Source organism: Oncorhynchus kisutch, linkage group LG6 (genome assembly GCF_002021735.2).
Source record: "Oncorhynchus kisutch isolate 150728-3 linkage group LG6, Okis_V2, whole genome shotgun sequence".
NCBI classification, from domain to species: Eukaryota; Metazoa; Chordata; class Actinopteri; order Salmoniformes; family Salmonidae; genus Oncorhynchus; species Oncorhynchus kisutch.
Genome location: NC_034179.2, coordinates 81328850 through 81348851, shown reverse-complemented (window position 1 = coordinate 81348851; position 20002 = coordinate 81328850). Strand labels below are relative to the sequence as shown.

General features: G+C 44.2%; 2 protein-coding genes across 6 annotated transcripts; one reads left to right on the top strand and one right to left on the bottom strand.

Moving 5' to 3' along the window:
• Nucleotides 1–277: 277 nt before the first annotated feature.
• On the bottom strand, nt 278–9420 carry LOC109898697 (potassium voltage-gated channel subfamily A member 1-like). 2 transcript variants are annotated; one of them, XM_031827870.1, is made up of 3 exons: nt 9122–9420; nt 6742–7572; nt 278–3189 (listed from the first exon to the last, which is right to left on the bottom strand). In XM_031827870.1, the coding sequence occupies exons 2-3, from the start codon at nt 7474–7476 to the stop codon at nt 2281–2283; spliced, it is 1644 nt and encodes a 547-aa protein (XP_031683730.1). In that variant the 5' UTR covers nt 7477–7572; nt 9122–9420; the 3' UTR covers nt 278–2280. The 2 variants fall into 2 exon arrangements, with proteins under 2 accessions (XP_031683730.1, XP_031683732.1); XM_031827872.1 differs by having other exon boundaries at nt 6742–7519.
• A 2156-nt stretch (nt 9421–11576) lies between these two features.
• Nucleotides 11577–18049, top strand: LOC109898703 (17-beta-hydroxysteroid dehydrogenase 14). 4 transcript variants are annotated; one of them, XM_020493800.2, is made up of 9 exons: nt 11577–12043; nt 12141–12179; nt 12678–12775; nt 15155–15221; nt 16779–16870; nt 17014–17118; nt 17220–17287; nt 17454–17550; nt 17733–18047. In XM_020493800.2, exons 1-9 carry the CDS (start codon nt 11953–11955, stop codon nt 17874–17876), a joined length of 801 nt encoding a protein of 266 aa, XP_020349389.1. In that variant the 5' UTR covers nt 11577–11952; the 3' UTR covers nt 17877–18047. The 4 variants fall into 4 exon arrangements, with proteins under 4 accessions (XP_020349389.1, XP_031683725.1, XP_020349388.1 ...); XM_020493799.2 differs by having other exon boundaries at nt 11674–12043; nt 17418–17550; XM_031827865.1 differs by lacking the exons at nt 15155–15221; nt 16779–16870 and having other exon boundaries at nt 11669–12043; nt 17418–17550.
• The last annotated feature ends 1953 nt before the right edge of the window (nt 18050–20002 follow it).

Below are 20002 nucleotides of genomic sequence, written 5' to 3'. Positions count from 1 at the left end.
CACACGCACACACACACACACACATACGCACACACACACACACACACACGTGCGCGCGCGCACACACACACACACACACACACATATAAAACAGGGCTCACAGTCATTGAACACGTACTGGTAACCACACACACCTGCACACACACCTGCACACACACAAACACACACACACACACACACACACACACACACACACACACACACACACACACACACACACACACACACACACACACACACACACACACACACACACACACACACACGTAAGCACGCACTCAATCACATACTGGTACACACACACACACACAGTCATAGAACACATACTGGTAACCACACACACACACATATACACATACACACACAACCCACTCTCTTATACAATCTGTGCAGCTCACAATCTCTGATCATGAGAACATATTTATAAAGCACAGTATAAACACTGAACACTGTGCAAAGCATTTTGTTAAGACACATTCTAGGCAAGGTAATTGAGGCACCATGGTAACATGGACAGGGGCAGGGATGTGTCTTTGGATGACCAGTAAAGTACTTCTACCCAGTGGGGTGAGTGTGTATGTAGGCCAGTGGTATCTACTAGTGTTAGCCCTGCACAGACATTGGGAGGAAGGGTCAGCTGGAAGCCTGACAGGTCCAGGATCAGATTTCCCTGCCGCCCAGCCTAGCTGTCTCCATTACACACTGAAAACTCTCCACTGGCCCAGGACCAACGCTTAGGGCTGCTCTCTGTTTGCACCACAGCCCCCAGGCTGATCTCTTTGTGTTCCATGTCACCACAATATCACTGCAGAGCATTTCTGCCATAGCTTTCAGAGACGGTGCCCAGTCCCATCAGGACATTGAGTGTTTTTACACATAGTCCTCTTTAAAAGAACTGATCTTTGAATGAGGACTCAACTCTTTTGTCAGTTCACTTCACCTATCCTGTGGTCTGAGTCCTCTTTGCATTGCCATGTTTAGAAAGGAACCAAGATCTTTTTCCAAAATTCACTCAATGCACTCCAGGGTTTTACAAAGTGCAGTGCAGGACAAGACATTCCATCAAAACGTGTTATCGGACAGCTATATACACCTGCTTACATTTTGAAAGCTAATAGACTGCATTTAGTGAAAAAAGGGGAGAAATAATCATTTTTATCAGAAGACACTACTACATGTACATATTATTGGTTACAGAATAAATAGCAGAAGAATAACTGCAGATTAAATAATACTGTAATTGAATATTGTACACCCAATGTAGGCTACCGCCCTTTTAAGAGCTAGAATTGATTTTGGACCCTATGTTGTGATTCTCACCAAATATGTTGTTGTCTTCTCACACTATTCAAACCCCACAATCAAATAAACAGTTTATGAACCTCTCTTAGCCTATAGATCACATATGGCAAACAAATAGTCTGAACTAAAAACTAAACATTTCTGTGGATTCTTGACAATCGCTAATCAATATAAAAACATCACTTTATTTTCCATGAACCTGCACATCCACTTCTCTCTTTTGTCGCACCAATGTGAGTGGTAACGGCAAGGGAAACAATGCTGCAGTAGCCTCGTGTGTCGTGCGGAAATAATGACAAGTGAACCCGGGGAGCTTTGTGTTCACATTGCCCTAAAAAAGGAATCAAACCTCGGAATTCAAGAGAACCGAACTCAGACCAGCTCTCGAGATGATCTCAGTTCGGTTTGCTTAGGGGGCTCTTCTGAGGGGGTCTGAGTTCTTTGAGAGTGTTCACGCTGCACAAAAAAATTTGCAAACTGCACTGGGTTCACAAAAATTGTAAAAACGCCCTTAGTCAACCCTCTACACACATTCAAAACGGCCCTGTGCATTTAGCTAGCTAGCACACAATAACAAATAAAATGGCACTGCAATTCACCCATGTCTTAAAAACACCAACATTTACAATTGCTAGAGTTGTATGTACTGTATAAACTGTTATTACAATCTGGTAAATATATCATAAATAAATATACATTCTGTTTCAGCTGTTTTTATTGTCAATATGATGGCATCATACTCGATTCTCAGTGACATTAGCAAAAAGCAAGCTGTCACAATATCTGCCATGGACTCATCAGTTCTGTTTGTAGTAAACGGTGTAAGCCATTGACAGTGCAAGTAAGTCCTTGAGTAAAATAGTTTGTATCTCTTCTCCTTTACTTTGCCATCCTCCTTTATCTTTCTCTCTATTTAACTTAGAGGCAGAATACCAGGGTTGTATTCAGCAGATCCTCTGTCTATCCATCTATCCTGTCTCACACCTGAGTGACCAGGGGTTCCCTGAGGTACACGTTGCCTTTGTTCTCCCACCCGTCCTGCCCCGCACACAGTCCTGACAGCAGTGTCCCATTGAGGGGGTTACAGATTCCCTTGCAGTCGCCCACATACAGGGGATTGTAATCTCCCTCCCCCTTGTCTCCCTCCTCATCCTCACCCTCCCAGAGAGAGGTACTGATGTGGGTGTACTCACTGATTTTCTCGAGACACTCCGTCTCTCGGTGATAGAAGTAGCTGAAGTTGGACACAATGACGGGGACTGGCAGGGAGATGGTGAGCACACCAGCGATGGCACACATAGAGCCCACCAGCTTGCCCCCCAGAGTCGTAGGGTACATGTCCCCGTAGCCCACTGTCGTCATGGAGACCACGGCCCACCAGAAGGCCTCGGGGATGCTGGTGAACACCGTGTCGGGGCTGTCCGCCTCGGCGAAGTAGACAGCGCTGGAGAAGAGGATGACTCCGATGAAGAGGAAGAAGATGAGCAGGGCCAGTTCTCTCAGGCTGGCCTTCAGAGTCTGGCCCAGGATCTGCAGGCCCTTGGAGTGACGCGACAGCTTGAAGATCCTGAACACCCTGACCAGCCTAATGACCCTGATGATGGCCAAAGACATGCCCGGGTCCTTGTTGGAGGTTTTGTCCCTGGCCAGCTCTGTGCCCAGAGTGACGAAGAAGGGAATGATGGCGAGGAAGTCGATAGTGTTCATCACGTCCTTGAAGAAGTGGAGCTTACTGGGGGAGCTGGCTAAGCGCATAATGAGCTCAAAGGAGAACCAGAAGATACATATGGTCTCCACCTGGAAGAAGGGGTCATGGAAAGCACTGCCAGTGGGAGGGACCAGGATGGTGATGTTGGGGATGGTAGGATGGGGCTGGTAGGTGAATTTCTGGAGGGAGAGAAGGAGAGAGGGAAAGTGAGTGGTGTTAGAAATGAAGCAGGAGAGATTAAGGGGAGATAAAACAGTGAAGGGGGGGATGACCGTGGTTTAGACAAGAGATAACAAACAGGGTTGTAACGTCTCCTTCCAACTCACACTCTTAAACACCTGGATTCTAATCACCTGTTCACACACCTGTATGTCATTATCACACACTATTTAGTTCAGTTCTTTGCACCCTGTCACTGTGAGGTTTTGTTTGTTTTGTGACACACGTCTTTCAGAGCGCTGGTGTTCCTGTGATGTACTCCTCCCGTGTATTATAGTTTGTGCCTGCCTCACTAACAACGCCTTTTGCCTATTCCCTGCCTGTACTTTAGCCTATTGGATTTCCTGTTATCAACCTATTGCCTGATCTCCTGGACGACGTTCCTAGCCTTTTCCCTGCCTGTACTGTTGCCCTGTTGGACCCCCTGTGTACGACCTTCTGCCTGCCCCTGGACCCAGCTACCTGCCTCCTCCTGTGGTCCTTTGCAATAAACACCTGCTGCGCCCTGCGCTTGAAACCAGCTCTCTGACTCCCCTCGTGTTCATTACAAGGGTAATGAAGGACATAAATGAATTGATAAGAAATAGTAATGAGGGAAGGTTAGACAGAGGTCGGGGAGAACCATGATGACTACAGTAAACATGAGAAGGAGGAGAGAGAGAGGAGTCTTTCCTCAGCACATGTGGAAAATGCATCTGTCATCACGGTCCAATTAAGACTGTGATAACTGTAATACTGTGTTAACATCACTTCACTTGTGTAATCACACTCTCTCTTTCCTTCCACAGACCTTGATGCAAATGTGTTTCGTCTCTATATTTAAACAGAAGAAAAACATTATAGAGCATGACTGCATGTGACAACGGCTAATGTTACAGCACAGCATCTGGACTGACTGACGAATCTGACACTTCATTTCATCCTGACAATGTTTTCTAAGAAGCAGTCTCGGGGTTCAAAGTGAGGCAGTCAAATGTAGGTTTTATGGTATGTCCAGCCATAAGACGGATTGGAGTGAAATGGCTCAGAATTGTTATTGCCTATGATAAAATTGTAGTGAAGCAAAAGTCTATGATACTGATGTGTGTTAGTGCCTGTCTGTGTGCCTGCATGAGTGTGCCTGTGTGAGGTGCATATACAGCAGTTGTTTGTTTGGGCATATACTGCATATGTTAGTCTCTATGTAGAGGCCTGGAATGCTTTTGCCCTCACATTTGTCACCCACTTTAGTTCCATTTCTCCTCACCTTTATGAGGTTGAAAAGCCATGATCACACTGCCCCGACAGACATTCTCACTCTTTGTCACCCAATAAGAAAGGAATAACAACTAGCCGCTAATTCCAAATGGTCACAGAACCATACAGCATGTCTGTATGCAGTGTCTAGAGCTCCCGTTGCAACGGGAGGTGGTCGTCTTGTAAAAGACAAGGATTTATTTTCAGTTGCTGCCACCTATGCTGCCATTTTGAGTCTGTACAGAGCGCTATGTGTCTTCTGTCAGATGTTCTGATCATGTGAGTGTGTGTGAGTGACTGAGTGAGTGTGAGAGGTTGGGTGTGTGTATATGCGCTTCGGTAAGACCCACCGTATACCTTGTGTTCTGTGCTTTTACATGATCCCTCAAAATCCAAAAGCAGCTAAGCCAACCTTGTCAGTAAGCCACTTGGCGTGTGGAGTTCATTTTGTTTTGTGCGAGTCATCAAATAGGTGTTCTGTACTACTCTTTCCATCCCTCTTTCAGTGGGTATGAGTCAGTGTGTTTATTAATGGGAACCAACGTTTACATGTTGATGTGCTCTTAGGGTTGTCCTTACGCTATATATAGCTCCTTTAGATCTCTAAGGAGTAACGTGAGACAGGCTCCTCTCCACTCTCCTCTTTTGCACTCCACTTTCACTTACCCTCTTTCCCTCTCTCCCTCTCTCTCTCTCTCCCTCTTTCTCTCTCTCTCTCCCTCTTTCTCTCCCTCTCTCCCTCTTTCTCCCTCTCTCCCTCTTTCTCTACCACTCTCTCCCTCTCCCTCTTTCTCTCCCTCTCTCCCTCTCTCACTCTTTCTCTCCCTCTCTCTCTCTCTCCCTCTTTCTCTTTCTCTCTCTCTCCCTCTCTCCTTCTTTCTCTCTCTCTCAGGTTTATATGTTCCTATCAACTCCATCTATTCCCATACGGAGTCGTCTTGGCAGTGATCATGGAGGACCAGTCAATGTGAGACACAGATGGACAGTGATCTGGAGATACCATCAATAAAGCATAATGTTCTTTGTGCAGTCCATATTTACCCCTCCCTTCCTGCCCCTCATCTCTCTCTGTCCCACCCCTTTTTCTCTCCCGCTCTTACCTGCAACCTCCCTCTTTCTCTAGTTCCCTAACTGTGATTCTCTCTCTCCTCCAACCTATTTCTCTTGTTTTCCTACCACACTAGTTCCCCCTCTCCTCACCCCCCACTCTTCCCATTCCTTTCCCTCAATTTTAATGACATGACTAAAATAATCTCAGAAATGTGTGTGTGTGTGTGTGTGTGTGTGTGTGAGGGTGTGTGTGTCGCATGTTGTGTTTAACCCTGTAAGGTGCCTGTGTCATCACATATGTAGTATTTATGTTCCACAGGGTGACATCTGTCATTGACTTTCACCAACTGTCATCCACTAACTGTCATCCTTCACTAACTGTCATCCTTTACTAATTGTCATCCTTCACTGACTATTGACGATCACCCCATCATCAGTCTCCAAATGTGCTAACCTCTGTTCTCTTAGCACCCTGTCGAGATGCATTCCTTACTCTTTCATCCTCTCTTCATCCCTCTCTTCATTCCTCTCTTCATTCCTCTCTTTATTCCTCTCTTTATCCCTCTATTCATTCCTCTCTTTCATCCTCTCTTCATCCCTCTCTTCATTCCTCTCTTTATTCCTCTCTTCATTCCTCTCTTCATCCCTCTCTTCATTCCTCTCTTTATTCCTCTCTTTATTCCTCTCTTTATCCCTCTCTTTATTCCTCTCTTTATTCCTCTCTTTATCCCTCTCTTCATTCCTCTCTTTATTCCTCTCTTCATTCCTCTCTTTATTCCTCTCTTTATCCCTCTCTTTATTCCTCTCTTCATTCCTCTCTTCATTCCTCTCTTCATTCCTCTCTTTATTCCTCTCTTTATCCCTCTCTTTATTCCTCTCTTCATTCCTCTCTTTATTCCTCTCTTCATTCCTCTCTTTATCCCTCTCTTCATCCCTCTCTTTATCCCTCTCTTTATCCCTCTCTTCATCCCTCTCTTTATTCCTCTCTTTATCCCTCTCTTTATTCCTCTCTTTATTCTTCTCTTCATTCCTCTCTTCATCCCTCTCTTCATCCCTCTCCTTCCTCTATATGTGCTTTATGCACATCTCCCGCAGCCTCTCCTTTCTCCTGGTCCATTTGTTTGTTTCCTTTTCTACTATTCTCTGTTTCTCTCTCATTCTCTCTTTCCTGTGTGTCATTTCTGTTTGGCCCTCAAGTCCCTGGCCCCACAATAGCCCCCTCTCACCTCTCGGAGCTCCTTTTCGTTCCTGAAGTCAGGCAGCGTCTCCAAGCAGAAGATGGCGATGGACACCACAATGACCATGACGCTGATGATGGCGATGATGCGTGCGCCCGAGGAGGATTCTGGGTGCTCAAAAAGCATCCAAACCTTCCTCTGCATCTCGTTCTCAGGCAGCGCAGGCACCTCCTCCTTGGGGAAGCCCTCATCCTCCTTGAAGCGTTCCATGATCTCCTCACCAAGCTCATAGAAGCGCAGCTCATCCAAGAACACATCCAGGGGCACGTTGGCAGGCCGCCGCAGCCGCCCGCCAGACTGGTAGAAGTAGAGGATGGCATCAAAGCAGTTCCGGTTACGGTCCAGGAACAGCTCATTGCGCAGAGGGTCAAAGTAGCGAATTCTGCGGTTAGGGTCCCCCAGGAGGGAGTCAGGGAACTGGGCCAGAGTGCGGAGCTGTGTCTCGTACCGCATCCCTGACACGTTGATGGCTAGCCGCTCCGTCAGGGCCCAACCCCCCCTCCACAGGGAGCCTGAGCGACGACAGCTTTCCCTTTTCCCCTCAACCCTCTCCTTTTCACTGCCGTTGTTCTCTGTCTCCTTCTCTCCCTTCTCTGCCTTGTTGCGCTGGTCCTTGGTCTCCTTGTCGCTCTCGCTCACCTCCTCTGGGAGATGTTTCTTGTCTCCTTCTCCTCCTCCTTCACCTCCACCCTTGTCATGGTTCTCCATTCCTTGGTCTGTCATTCAGCTTCTATTTAGTTCTTTGTGAGGACAGTTTGTCCCCTTACTCTAGAGAGAAATGCACAACGCTGCTGAAGTTATCAAGAAACATATCAGGTACTGCAGAAGAAGAGACATATCAGGTAAAGGCAGATAAAGAAGTGGGAGGAGAAACAACTCACATTATTGGCAATTTTAATACTCATAATTATTTAATGGAAATGTAAGCGTTAAGTAATTTACGCCAATTCACCCGCAAATACACTACCGGTCAAGAATTTTAGAACACCTACTCATTCAGGGGTTTTTCTTTATTTTTACTATTTTCTACATTGTAGAATAACAGCTTTGCACACTCTTGGCATTCTCTCAACCAGCTTCACATGGAATACCTTTCCAACAGTCTTGAAGGAGTTCCCACATGTGCTGAGCACTTGTTGGCTGCTTTTCCTTCACTCTGCGGTCTGACTCATCCACAACCATCTCAATTTGATTGAGGTCGGGGGATTGTGGAGTCATCTGATGTAGCACTCCATCACTCTCCTTCTTGGTCAAATAGCCCTTACACAGCCTGGAGGTGTGTTGGGTCATTGTAACTGACTTCCCTGGTTAAATGAAGGTTACATTTCAAAAATAAAATAAAAATTTCCTGTTGAAAAACCTGATTCACACAGTCTCCTCTGAATAGTTGATGTTGAGATGTGTCTGTTACTTGAATTCTGTGAAGCATTTATTTGGGCTGCAATTTCTGAGGCTGGTAACTCTAATGAACTTATCCTCTGCACCAGAGGTAACTCTGGGTCTTCCATTCCTGTGGCGATCTTCATGAGAGCCAGTTTCATCATAGCGCTTGATGGTTTTTGCGACTGCACTTGAAGAAACTTTCAAAGTTCTTGAAATGATCCATACTGAATGGCCTTCATGTCTTAAAGTAATGATGGACTGTCATTTCCTTTTGCTTATTTGAGCTGATCTTGCCCTAATATGGACTTGGTCTTTTACCAAATAGGGCTATCTTCTGTATACCCCGCCTACCTTGTCACAACACAACTGATTGGCTCAAACACATTAAGAAGGAAAGAAATTCCACAAATGAACTTTTAAGAAGGCACACCTGTTAATTGAAATGCATTCCAGGTGACTACCTTGCGAAACTGGTGAGGGAATGCCAATAGTTTGCAAAGCTGTCATCAAGGCAAAGGGTGGCTATTTGAAGAATCTCAAATACAAAATATATTTTGATTTGTTTAACACTTTTTTGGTTACTACATGATTCCATATGTGTTAATTCATAGTGTTGATGTCTTCACTATTATTCTACAATGTAGAAAAGAGTTAAATACAGAAAAACCCTTGAATGAGTCGATGTTCTGAAAGTCTTGACCGGTAGAATGCAAGACACATTTTACATCTACAGTAAAGAATAAGAAATAAAAGCATGAACTAGACAGGTGTTATTTCAATCAGAACCGTTAACCTTTATGTTCGGTCAGAATGACTATTTCTTTAATCAGAACATTAGTCTTTACAGTCAACACAGTCATTATTAGAATAACACAGAGTCCTACTCATAAACATCCTAGTTACATGCCATGCCCAAGCATGCTGCTGTGAAATAACCATATTATTGGTGTTATTTACAAGAAGCAGCCTGCACTGTTCCACTCACCCCTCTGTCAGTCAGCTACTGTTGAAAGAGACTAATTACTCAAGAGAATCACGGTGCCTCCACTACTGTACCTCCGCCACAGGGTATCTGTCTGGCTGTCTGTCTGTCTGGCTGTCTGTCTGTCTGCACCATGGCTCCTTCAGGGGTAGTGTTAATCTGTCTGCTGATACCCCACCCTGGGTGAAGTGAAGATAGTTAAGCTTGTTTGTAGGTCACAGCCTTCAGTCTCTCCCCTTTGCTCTCTCTCATGCCTACTATTTCTCTGGAGAATGCTGTCAGGTCGAAATTCAATCCACTGCCTTCTCTCTACAACCTCAGCATGGTGTCCTCTTCATACCCCCACCCCCTAATGTCAGCCCCATGCCTCTCTCTTAAAGTCCTCTTCATACCCCCACCCCCTAATGTCAGCCCCATGCCTCTCTCTTAAAGTCCTCTTCATACCCCCACCCCCTAATGTCAGCCCCATGCCTCTCTCTTAAAGTCCTCTTCATACCCCCACCCCTAATGTCAGCCCCATGCCTCTCTCTTAAAGACCTCTTCATACCCCCAACCCCTAATGTCAGCCCCCTGCCTCTCTCTTAAAGTCCTCTTCATACCCCCACCCCTAATGTCAGCCCCCTGCCTCTCTCTTAAAGTCCTCTTCATACCCCCACCCCCTAATGTCAGCCCCATGCCTCTCTCTTAAAGTCCTCTTCATACCCCCACCCCTAATGTCAGCCCCCTGCCTCTCTCTTAAAGTCCTCTTCATACCCCCACCCCTAATGTCAGCCCCATGCCTCTCTCTTAAAGTCCTCTTCATACCCCCACCCCCTAATGTCAGCCCCATGCCTCTCTCTTAAAGTCCTCTTCATACCCCCAACCCCTAATGTCAGCCCCCTGCCTCTCTTTTAAAGTCCTCTTCATACCCCCAACCCCTAATGTCAGCCCCCTGCCTCTCTCTTAAAGGCCTCTTCATACCCCCACCCCTAATGTCAGCCCCATGCCTCTCTCTTAAAGCCCTCTTCATACCCCCACCCCTAATGTCAGCCCCCTGCCTCTCTCTTAAAGTCCTCTTCATACCCCCACTCCTAATGTCAGCCCCATGCCTCTCTCTTAAAGTCCTCTTCATACCCCCACCCCCTAATGTCAGCCCCCTGCCTCTCTTTTAAAGTCCTCTTCATACCCCCACCCCCTAATGTCAGCCCCATGCCTCTCTCTTAAAGTCCTCTTCATACCCCCACCCCTAATATCAGCACCCTGCCTCTCTCTTAAAGTCCTCTTCATACCCCCACCCCTAATGTCAGCCCCCTGCCTCTCTCTTAAAGTCCTCTTCATACCCCCACCCCCTAATGTCAGCCCCCTGCCTCCCTCTTAAAGTCCTCTTCATACCCCCACCCCCTAATGTCAGCCCCCTGCCTCTCTTTTAAAGTCCTCTTCATACCCCCACCCCCTAATGTCAGCCCCCTGCCTCTCTCTTAAAGTCTTCATTTTCCCCCTCTCTCCCTGTCATAAACAAACACACAAAAACACAAACACCATCCTCAACACATGTACTGATGTCCTCACGAGACCCAAATGAACACCCATAAACTCCCAGTGAGAATGTATTTTGAAGTTCCATCCTGGCTTCAGTATTTATAATACTCCTGACTAGGGCCCTGTGTTTTTCTGACCATGTCACCTTACCAGGAAACACTCAGGGCCATAAATGAGTTATGTAGCAGAGCCAATGCATTTCCTGGTGAGGTGTGGTTAGGACAAATGTAGGGCCCAAGTCACATTTACAAACATGTTAACACATGTTATGAGACCAAACAGTAAACTGAAAGCCTACAACAAAAAGCCATGACACTCCTTTTCTGATGATCCTTTCGTAAGCCTTTATTCAGTTGGCTTAGTGTATGGTATAGTATAGGGTATGGTGCACACGTGTCAGGCAGGTAATGACTCACAGGTGTTGTGTCAACAAAAATGTAAGTGACATATAGTGACCACTGTAAGATGTCAACAGCATTATTTCTGGGCCAGAAAAAGGTTACATGGGGCGGCACATAGCCTAGCAGTTGAGAACGTTGAGCCAGTAACCGAAAGTTGGCTGGTTTGAATCCCGAGGCGACTAGGTAAAAAAATCTGTTGATGTGCCCTTGAGCAAGGCCCTAATTGCTCCAGTAAATCGCTATGGATAAGATTGTAAGCTAAATGATTCAAATGTAAATGTAGAATAAGAATTCATATTTGAGTTAACTATTTAGAGACGTGTGCGAGTTGGAAGGTGGGAAAAACATGTCAAATGTATAACAGTTATAACACTGACATGAGGTGGATTTTACAGGAAAGTGAGCAGTGAAGCATTTAAATATTTTTTTTAAATTATGCATTAAACAATTGCAAAAACCATCCCATTGGCTTCTTGGTTAATTGATGAATGTAATGGTTTATTTTTTCCATTTCAGAATATGCCTCATACATAGACTGAGAAACCGGTATGCATGTTGACACAGCAGGTTGCAGCACCAGGATGTCCGTTAGAATTTGCATGGAGCTTAAAACTACAAGTCCCACAAAACCGCTCACCTGTCTTCACAGACGACAACAAAACCCATGATTTTTGAGGAACTTGGAGGAGGGAAGAGAAAGTTAACGTATAAATGTAAAAGGCAAAAAGACAACGGGAGGGATGCAATTATATATTTTGCTGCATGTAAAGAAATAGAATAAAAAGTGTAGCTTGGAAAGAGGGCAAGTCACTTTGTTTGCGGCATTCGACCAACACAGTCAACCAGGTAGTGGCGGTTCTTTGCGAACGTATCATCACTGAAATCATCACCCGTGACGGTTTGGCTCTAGTGAACATGTCAGGCAGTACTTTGCGTTACGGAGACAAAGTTGTCATTGTGACCGGCGGGTCCAAAGGGATTGGTAGAGGGATTGTCAAAGTATTCGGTAAGAATCAAAGTTGTTGATTTGAAGTTAGTTTGTTGAGATTTGAGCAGAGTGAGGTACTGGGGATACAATAATGTGCTATTTTTTTTTCCCCCAGTGGAGAATGGGGCCAAAGTTGTCTTCTGTGCAAGAGGGGGTGAGTGTCTGCACGTTTATTAGATTTTTTTGCTCAGATTAAAGTATACCATTGCATGTGTGGTGGAACTGGTGGCTTCTACGGTTGTGGCTAGATGGAGTACAGCTACGTACCAAAAGTTGCATGTTCGAGTTGTGTTGGTGACAACTGTAGGATTGTAGCTAAGCCTAACCTTAAACTTTTTCCCCGAACTTGCTACGTTAATTATCCTAACCTGCTGCATTAATTCTCCTAACCTGCTACATTAATTCTCCTAACCTGCTGCGTTAGTTATCCTATCCATTTAGCCACAACCGTAGAAGCCATCAGTTACAAGAAACCATCAGAATCACCACACATGTATCAATAATGTTTTCACAGAATATTCATTCATCAGTAATCCATTGTTGATGACTTTATGAATCATTAAAAAAATCCCTCTCTAAATCATCTTTACATTGCATATTCATAAGTTTACTGTATTCTTATTATTTATATATATATTATTATTTTTTACAGTGGCAGCAGGACAGGCTCTAGAGGCCGAGCTGAACAGGGCAGGGCCAGGGTCATGCAAATTTGTACCTTGTGACATCTCCAAAGAGGAGGACATCAAGGTAGGGCTTCTGGGCAATGACTTATCTTATAGGGCAGTGAAATGAGAGTCAAATGATCACTCATATGCACAACATTTCAACAGAGTTTATATCCTCATTCCTCAATGTATCTCATTCCTCACATGACCTGTGGTTTATCAGAATGCTTACTGTAACATTTTGTATTATAATCTACACTCCACCTATCTTTAGTCTTTGTTGTATTTTCCCTGTCTGTGAAAGGACTCTTCTCCACTGAGTTAGTTTACTCACAGCTCTAGCAAGCCCCTTGCTCCTCATTTGAAGGTCTGCTTATAAACTGCTTAGAAATCACTATTAAAGGCCCAGTTGGTCCAGTTGGAAGCTTTGTGTTTCCTGTGCCCTGGTTTCCTGTTTTCTTCCCCTGTTTTTTGTGCTTGCCTCCCAGACTGAGTTCTCTCAGGCATTGAGGTCTGTGCTGACATACATTTATTAATTCGTTTAAAAAAAAGTATATATATACAGTTGAAGTCGAAAGTTTACATACACCTTAGCCAAATACATTTAAGGTAAGTTTTTCACAATTACTGACATTTAATCCTAGTAAAAATTACTTCCCACAGTAAGTTGGGTGAATTTATTTCCTAGTAAAAATCCTAGTAAAAATTACTTCCCACAGTAAGTTGGGTGAATTTTGGCCCATTCCTCCTGACAGAGCTGGTGTAACTGAGTCAGGTTTGTTGGACTCCTTACTCGCACATACTTTTTCAGTTCTGCCCAGAAATGTTCTATAGGATTGAGGTCAGGGCTTTGTGATGGCCACTCCAACACCTTGACTTTGTTGTCCTTAAGCCATTTTGCCACAACTTTGTAGGTATGCTTGGGGTCATTGTCCATTTGGAAGACCCATTTGCGACCAAGCTTTAACTTCCTGACTGATGTCTTGAGATGTTGCTTCAATATATCCACATAATTTTCCATCCTCATGATGCCATCTATTTTGTGAAGTGCATCAGTCCCTCCTGCAGCAAAGCATCCCCACAACATGATGCTGCCACCCCTGTGCATCACGGTTGGGATGGTGTTCTTCGGCTTGCAAGCCTCCCCCTTTTTCCTCCAAACATAACGATGGTCATTATGACCAAACCGTTCTATTTTTGTTTCATCAGACCAAAGGACATTTATCCAAAATTCCGATCTATGTCCCCATGTGCAGTTGCAAACAGTAGTCTGTCTTTTTTATGGTGGTTTTGGAGCAGTGGCTTCTTCCTTGCTGATCGGTCTTTTAGGTTATGTCGGTATAGGACTCGTTTTACTGTGGATTTAAATACTTTTGTACCTGTTTCCTCCAGCATCTTCACAAGGTCCTTTGCTGTTGTTCTGGGATTGATTTGTACTTTTCACACCAAAGTTCGTTCATCTCTAGGAGACAGAACGCGTCTCCTTGCTGAGCGGTATGACGGCTGCGTGGTCCCATGGTGTTATACTTGGGTACTGTTGTTTGTACATATGAACGTGGTACCTTCAGGTGTTTGGAAAATGCTCCCAACGATGAACCAGACTTGTGGAGGTCTACAATTTATTTTCTAAGGTCTTGGCTGATTTCTTTTGATTTTCCCGTGATGTCAAGCAAAAAGGCACTGAATTTGAAAGTAGGCCTTGAAATACATCCACAGGTACACCTCCAATAGGCTAATTGACATCATTTGAGTCAATCAGAAGCTTCTAAAGCGATGACATCATTTCCAGGAATTTTCCATGCTGTTTAAAGGTACAGTCAACTTAGTGTATATAAACTTCTGACTCACTGGAATTGTGATACAGTGAAATAATCTGTCTGTAAACAATTGTTGGAAAAATTACTTGTGTCATGCACAAAGTAGATGTCCTAACCCACTTGCCAAAACTATAGTTTGTTAACAAGAAATTTGTGGAGTGGTTGAAAAACTAGTTTTAATGACTCCAACCTAAGTGTATGTTCAACTGTGTATATATATATATATTGGAGTGGACAGATAGATGAAGCCTCATCAGACAATTAAAATGTATTAGTGGTCAGACTAACACTGCAAGACGGAAGCTTTCCATAATGTTTTACATTTAGGTAATTTAGCAGATGTTCTCATCCAGAGCGACTTCTTTTTTTTCTACACATCCAATCATCATTCAGTGTCCAGATCCTGGTTCTTGTGAACAGTAGTGACATTGCTATAACCTGTTTTGTGTGTTTGACTGAGGGATGTGTGTATGTTTCTATGTTATTTTAGTGGTGTGTCTAGCTGGTTTTTCAGCTTAGGCTCTATGTAGCAAGTTAGGTAGGTACATAGGTAATGGGATCATAGGTCCACATACCTGGAGATAGCAATTATAAACGTCTTACACAGTGTGCAGTCAACTCAACGTATGATATTCTCTCTGCAGAGGTTGATTTCAGTGACAGTGGAGCATTATGGTCAAATAGACTGTCTGGTCAACAATGCTGGGTGGCGTGAGTATCTGTTATCATTTTGTATGAGAATTGATGTTGTTAAGGAAAGAAAGGAAATTATATATACACAAATCATGATATATATATCCACAAATCAGCTAGTTGGTATACCAATCCACATCCAGGCACTTCTTTTTATTCTTATATATATATACTTTTTTTACCCCCTTTTTCTCCCCAAATTTGTCATATCCAATTTGGTAGTTACAGTCTTGTCCCATTGTCCCGAAAAACAACCCCGCCAAGCCGTACTGCTTCTTGACACAATGCACGCTTAACTGGGAAGCCAGCTGCACCAATGTGTCGGAGGAAACACCAAACAACTGTCAGTGTGCATGCACCCGGCCTGCCACAGGAGTCGCTAGAGCGCGATGTGACAAGGACATCCCGGCCGGCCAAACCCTCCCGTAACCCGGACGACGCTGGGCCAATTGTGCGTCGCCTCATGGGTCTCCCAGGCGCGACTGGCTGCGACACAGCCCGGTATATAACCAGGATCTGTAGTAACACAGCGATGACACGGCCCTGGCAAGCCATTATTTAAACAGGCATATTCAAGCATTAAAAACACATACACTGAGTGTACAAAACATTAAGAACACCTTCCTAATATTGAGTTGCACCCCTCCTTTTGCCCCCAGAACAGCCTGGACTCTACAAGGAGTCGAAAGCGTTCCACAGGGATAATGGCCCATGTTGACTCTAATGCTTCCCAGAGTTGGCTGGATGTCATTTGGGTGGTGGACCATACTTGATACACACAGGAAACTATTTATGGTGAAAAACACAGCAATTTTGCAGTTCTTGACACAAACCGGTGCGCCTGGCACCTACTACCATACTCTGTTTAAAGGAAGTTAAATATTTTGTCTTGCCCCATTCACCCTCTGCATGGCACACACACAATCCATGTCTCAATTGTCTCAAGGCTTAAAAATACGTATTTAACCTGTCTCCTCCCCTTCATCTACACTGATTGAAGTGACATCAATAAGGGATCATAGCTTTCACCTGTATTCACCCAGTCTGTCTGATGTGGAAAGGGCAGGTGTTCCTAATGTTTTGTACTTCGTGTATATGTAGCCGATGTGAAATTGCTAGCTAGTTAGCGGTGGTGCACGCTAGTGGCGTTTCAATCAATGACATCACTTGCTCTGAGACCTTGGAAGTAGTGGTTCCTCTTGCTCTGCAAGGGCCGCGGCTTTTGTGGAGAGATGAGTAACGATGCTGCGAGGGTGACTGTTGACGCGTCCCTGGTTCACGCCCAAGTCTGGGCGAGGGGACGGACGGTAAAGTCTATACATATACGCTTTGCACCATCAAACCGATCACCTCCTGACAAAGGTGCAAGTCGGAACGCGGATGTATTTTTAATGCTATACTGGTTTTCATCGTTTTTTTAAAGATCTGCATACATTTTTGTACCACTTAACACTTTTTTTTGTGGATATGAAAGGCATGTTTCTTCCCCCTCTTCTACAATTCACATACTCCATAGACATTTGGTTAGTGTTTATGCTGTATTCATTGAGTTCCCTCACTTTCATCCCCTTTCAGACCCACCTCATAAACCCACAGATGACACTACTGCAGATGAGTTCAGAGATCTTTTGAATCTTAACCTCATCAGTTACTTCCTGGCCTCCAAAGTAAATAATTCTCTCATTATATTTCCTTTACTGAAAGCCTTCAGGTATGATGCTTTATTACTTGTTATAAGCATGTATGAGCCTTAATAATGGGTTATTATATACCTTATGTTTTACGTCATCACGGGATCTCCCCTCCTCAGTATGCCCTGCCCCACCTGCGACAGCGCCAGGGGAACATCATTAACTTGTCCAGTCTGGTGGGCTCCATTGGTCAGAAAAATGCAGCACCATATGTAGCCACTAAGGTGAACTAAAAATCTAGATAACCGTATGCAGTACTTTATTCCACTGTTTGAGGCTTGGAGAAGTAGGCCTAACAGGGGTAATGTCTCTTTTCCTCCACAAGGGGGCGATCATTGCCATGACAAAAGCCATGGCTGTGGATGAGAGTCGGTACCAAGTGAGAGTCAACTGGTGAGTAGAACTGGCATCCGTCTCCATTTATACACTTTTAGGATGTTCTACTTCTTTTTTTCTCTTGCCCTTTTGTCTGTCCTGTTTTAAAAATACTTTTGTATTTTTCCACTTTTTCTCTTATCTCTAGCTGTTTGCTGCAGTCTAAATGTGTATTATCTTGTAGCATCTCCCCTGGTAATGTGATGACACCTCTGTGGGAGGAGCTGGCTGGACAGACTGCAGATACCTTAGCTACCATTAAAGAGGGAGAGAACGCTCAGGCAAGTGCTCACTTCACAGGAGCCAATACAAGATATACGATGAAATATAAGATCTGTTGCAGTGACATATTTCAGAATGCATTGAAAAGGGAGGGTTGGTAGAGACTTCCTAATTTCATTTGCATCTCTCGTCTTGATGAACCTGATGCCTCATCTTTAACATTCTTCCTAATCTCCAACAGCTGCTTGGTCGAATGGGGACAGAAGCTGAGAGTGGGTTGGCTGCTCTGTACCTGGCTGCTGATGCTACGTTCTGCACTGGGATAGACCTGCTGCTTAGTGGAGGGGCAGAACTCAACTACGGCTACAAGAGCCAGGTCCCATGAGCAGGCCTCCTGACCAATAACAGGACCTGTTATATTCTATTGCCATCCTGCTTGAGATTATTGAAACAATCACCCTGTTTTATCCATAGCCATGGGATGTAGAGGTACTGGAGATGGTACAGTACCCCCTGGCGGTGAGATGGTAACGCTGCAATAAAAACGATGAAACTATTTTTTCCGTTGCATTGTTGATATAAATGATCATGGGATTGGGGTAGGGGAGAGAGAGAACAAAACATGGAATATGTATATATGGGACCTATTTTGCATGGAGAGCTCTCAGCTGTGCGCTCATGATATGCTCCTATCTATTCAGTGTGGTTAGTTTGGAGTTGGACACGCTCTGCTGTACGATAGACCGTTTAAGTTCATTCGGGGTCTGACCCTCTCCCACCCTCCATATTCTATTCTTTCTCCCTTGTGGATATCAAATGATCTGGAGCAGTTTTTGCAATCGTTTCCACTTACACTTCCACTGAACACACAAAATACATGTAGATGATTTCCATTACATTTTGGGTGTTTTATTTAACCTTTGTACACCTTCAAGTTTGATAAATTTTTCAAAAAAAGTTAAAATTCCACTAATGGGAGAGCACCAGCCTCTGCCATATGAACACACTGATTCACACTGGCGGCTAAATAAATGAGCACATGGAACTATGAGATATTATAGATAATATTTTACACTGTCAACTAAGTAATATACATAAAGCTGACAAAAACTGAAAATGTCCTGATTAAAATGCAAGGTTCTTTCAATTTCATCTATCTTCCCACTGCCTGTCTGCCTCCCTTTCTATCTGTCTTGATTTGAGCTACCACTAGTGAAGCCTACATTGCATCAAATCAATAAACCAGGTCTGGCCCAATGCTGTCACTGGCAGTGAATCAACGAGCCTTTTCTGGGCCATCACAGTTTCCGCTCCAGTGAGCTCGGGACAGACACAGTTGTTTTTGGCAAAGGGAAAGGTCTTCAGGTATTTTCTGGCGTTTCCACTGGGTATGTGGGATGCTCAGGGCATGACATTTTGCTCTTTCACACCAAGGCCTGGTGATTATCTAGGGGGAGAGTGTTGGAAAGATTTTTCAAATACTGTGAGGAACTATTATCATTCACAATGGATGTAAAACAATATATATATACTTAATTGACTTGCTGTTGAAAAAATTGCTGAGAAACTCAGCTTATTAGTGGTGGTGAGTTAAGACAATCAGAAAAAACAGACATCCCAAAATAGGCAACCAGACACATTAGTCCAATAATGACATAGTCCCAAAGTGTCTGACCAAGATGGCGTAGCAGTAGGACGTATGTGTTTGTCTTTGTCTTATCCAGTGTCTTATCCAGTGTAAATAGCCAGTCTTTTTCATACAGTTGGGCAAAAAAGTATTTAGTCAGCCACCAATTGTGCAAGTTTACGCACTTAAAAAGACGAGAGAGGCCTGTAATTTTCATCATAGGTACACTTCAACTATGCAAGACAAAATGAGAAGAAAAAAAATCCAGAAAGTCACATTGTAGGATTTTTTATGAATTTATTTGCAAATTATGGTGGAAAATAAGTATTTGGTCACCTACAAACAAGCAAGATTTCTGGCTCTCACAGACCTGTAACTTCTTCTTTAAGAGGCTCCTCTGTCCTCCACTCGTTACCTGTATTAATGACACCTGTTTGAACTTATCAGTATAAAAGACACCTGTTCACAACCTCAAACAGTCACACTCCAAACTCCACCTTAGCCAAGACCAAAGAGCTGTCAAAGGACACCAGAAACACAATTGTAGACCTGCACCAGGCTGGGAAGACTGAATCTGCAATAGGTAAGCAACTTGGTTTGAAGAAATCAACTGTGGGAGCAATTATTAGGAAATGGAAGACATACAGACCACTGATAATCTCCCTCGATCTGGGGCTCCACGCAAGATCTCACCCCGTGGGGTCAAAATGATCACAAGAACGGTTAGCAAAAATCCCAGAACCACACGGGGGGACCTAGTGAATGACCTGCAGAGAGCTGGGACCAAAGTAACAAAGCCTACCATCAGTAACACACTACGCCGCCAGGGACTCAAATCCTGCAGTGCCAGACGTGTCCCCCTGCTTAAGCCAGTACATGTCCAG

What these genes read in the sequence shown, in the direction of transcription:
- LOC109898697 (XM_031827870.1), bottom strand. Translation starts at nt 7,476, where the DNA reads ATGACAGACCAAGGAATGGAGAACCATGACAAGGGTGGAGGTGAAGGA. An exon ending in ACGAAAAGGAGCTCCGAGAG is followed by an intron (nt 3,190 to 6,741) that starts GTGAGAGGGGGC and finishes CTCTCCCTCCAG; the next exon opens with AAATTCACCTACCAGCCCCA.
- LOC109898703 (XM_020493799.2), top strand. Translation starts at nt 11,953, where the DNA reads ATGTCAGGCAGTACTTTGCGTTACGGAGACAAAGTTGTCATTGTGACC. An exon ending in TGTCTTCTGTGCAAGAGGGG is followed by an intron (nt 12,180 to 12,677) that starts GTGAGTGTCTGC and finishes TATTTTTTACAG; the next exon opens with TGGCAGCAGGACAGGCTCTA. An exon ending in TACCAAGTGAGAGTCAACTG is followed by an intron (nt 17,288 to 17,417) that starts GTGAGTAGAACT and finishes TCTTATCTCTAG; the next exon opens with CTGTTTGCTGCAGTCTAAAT.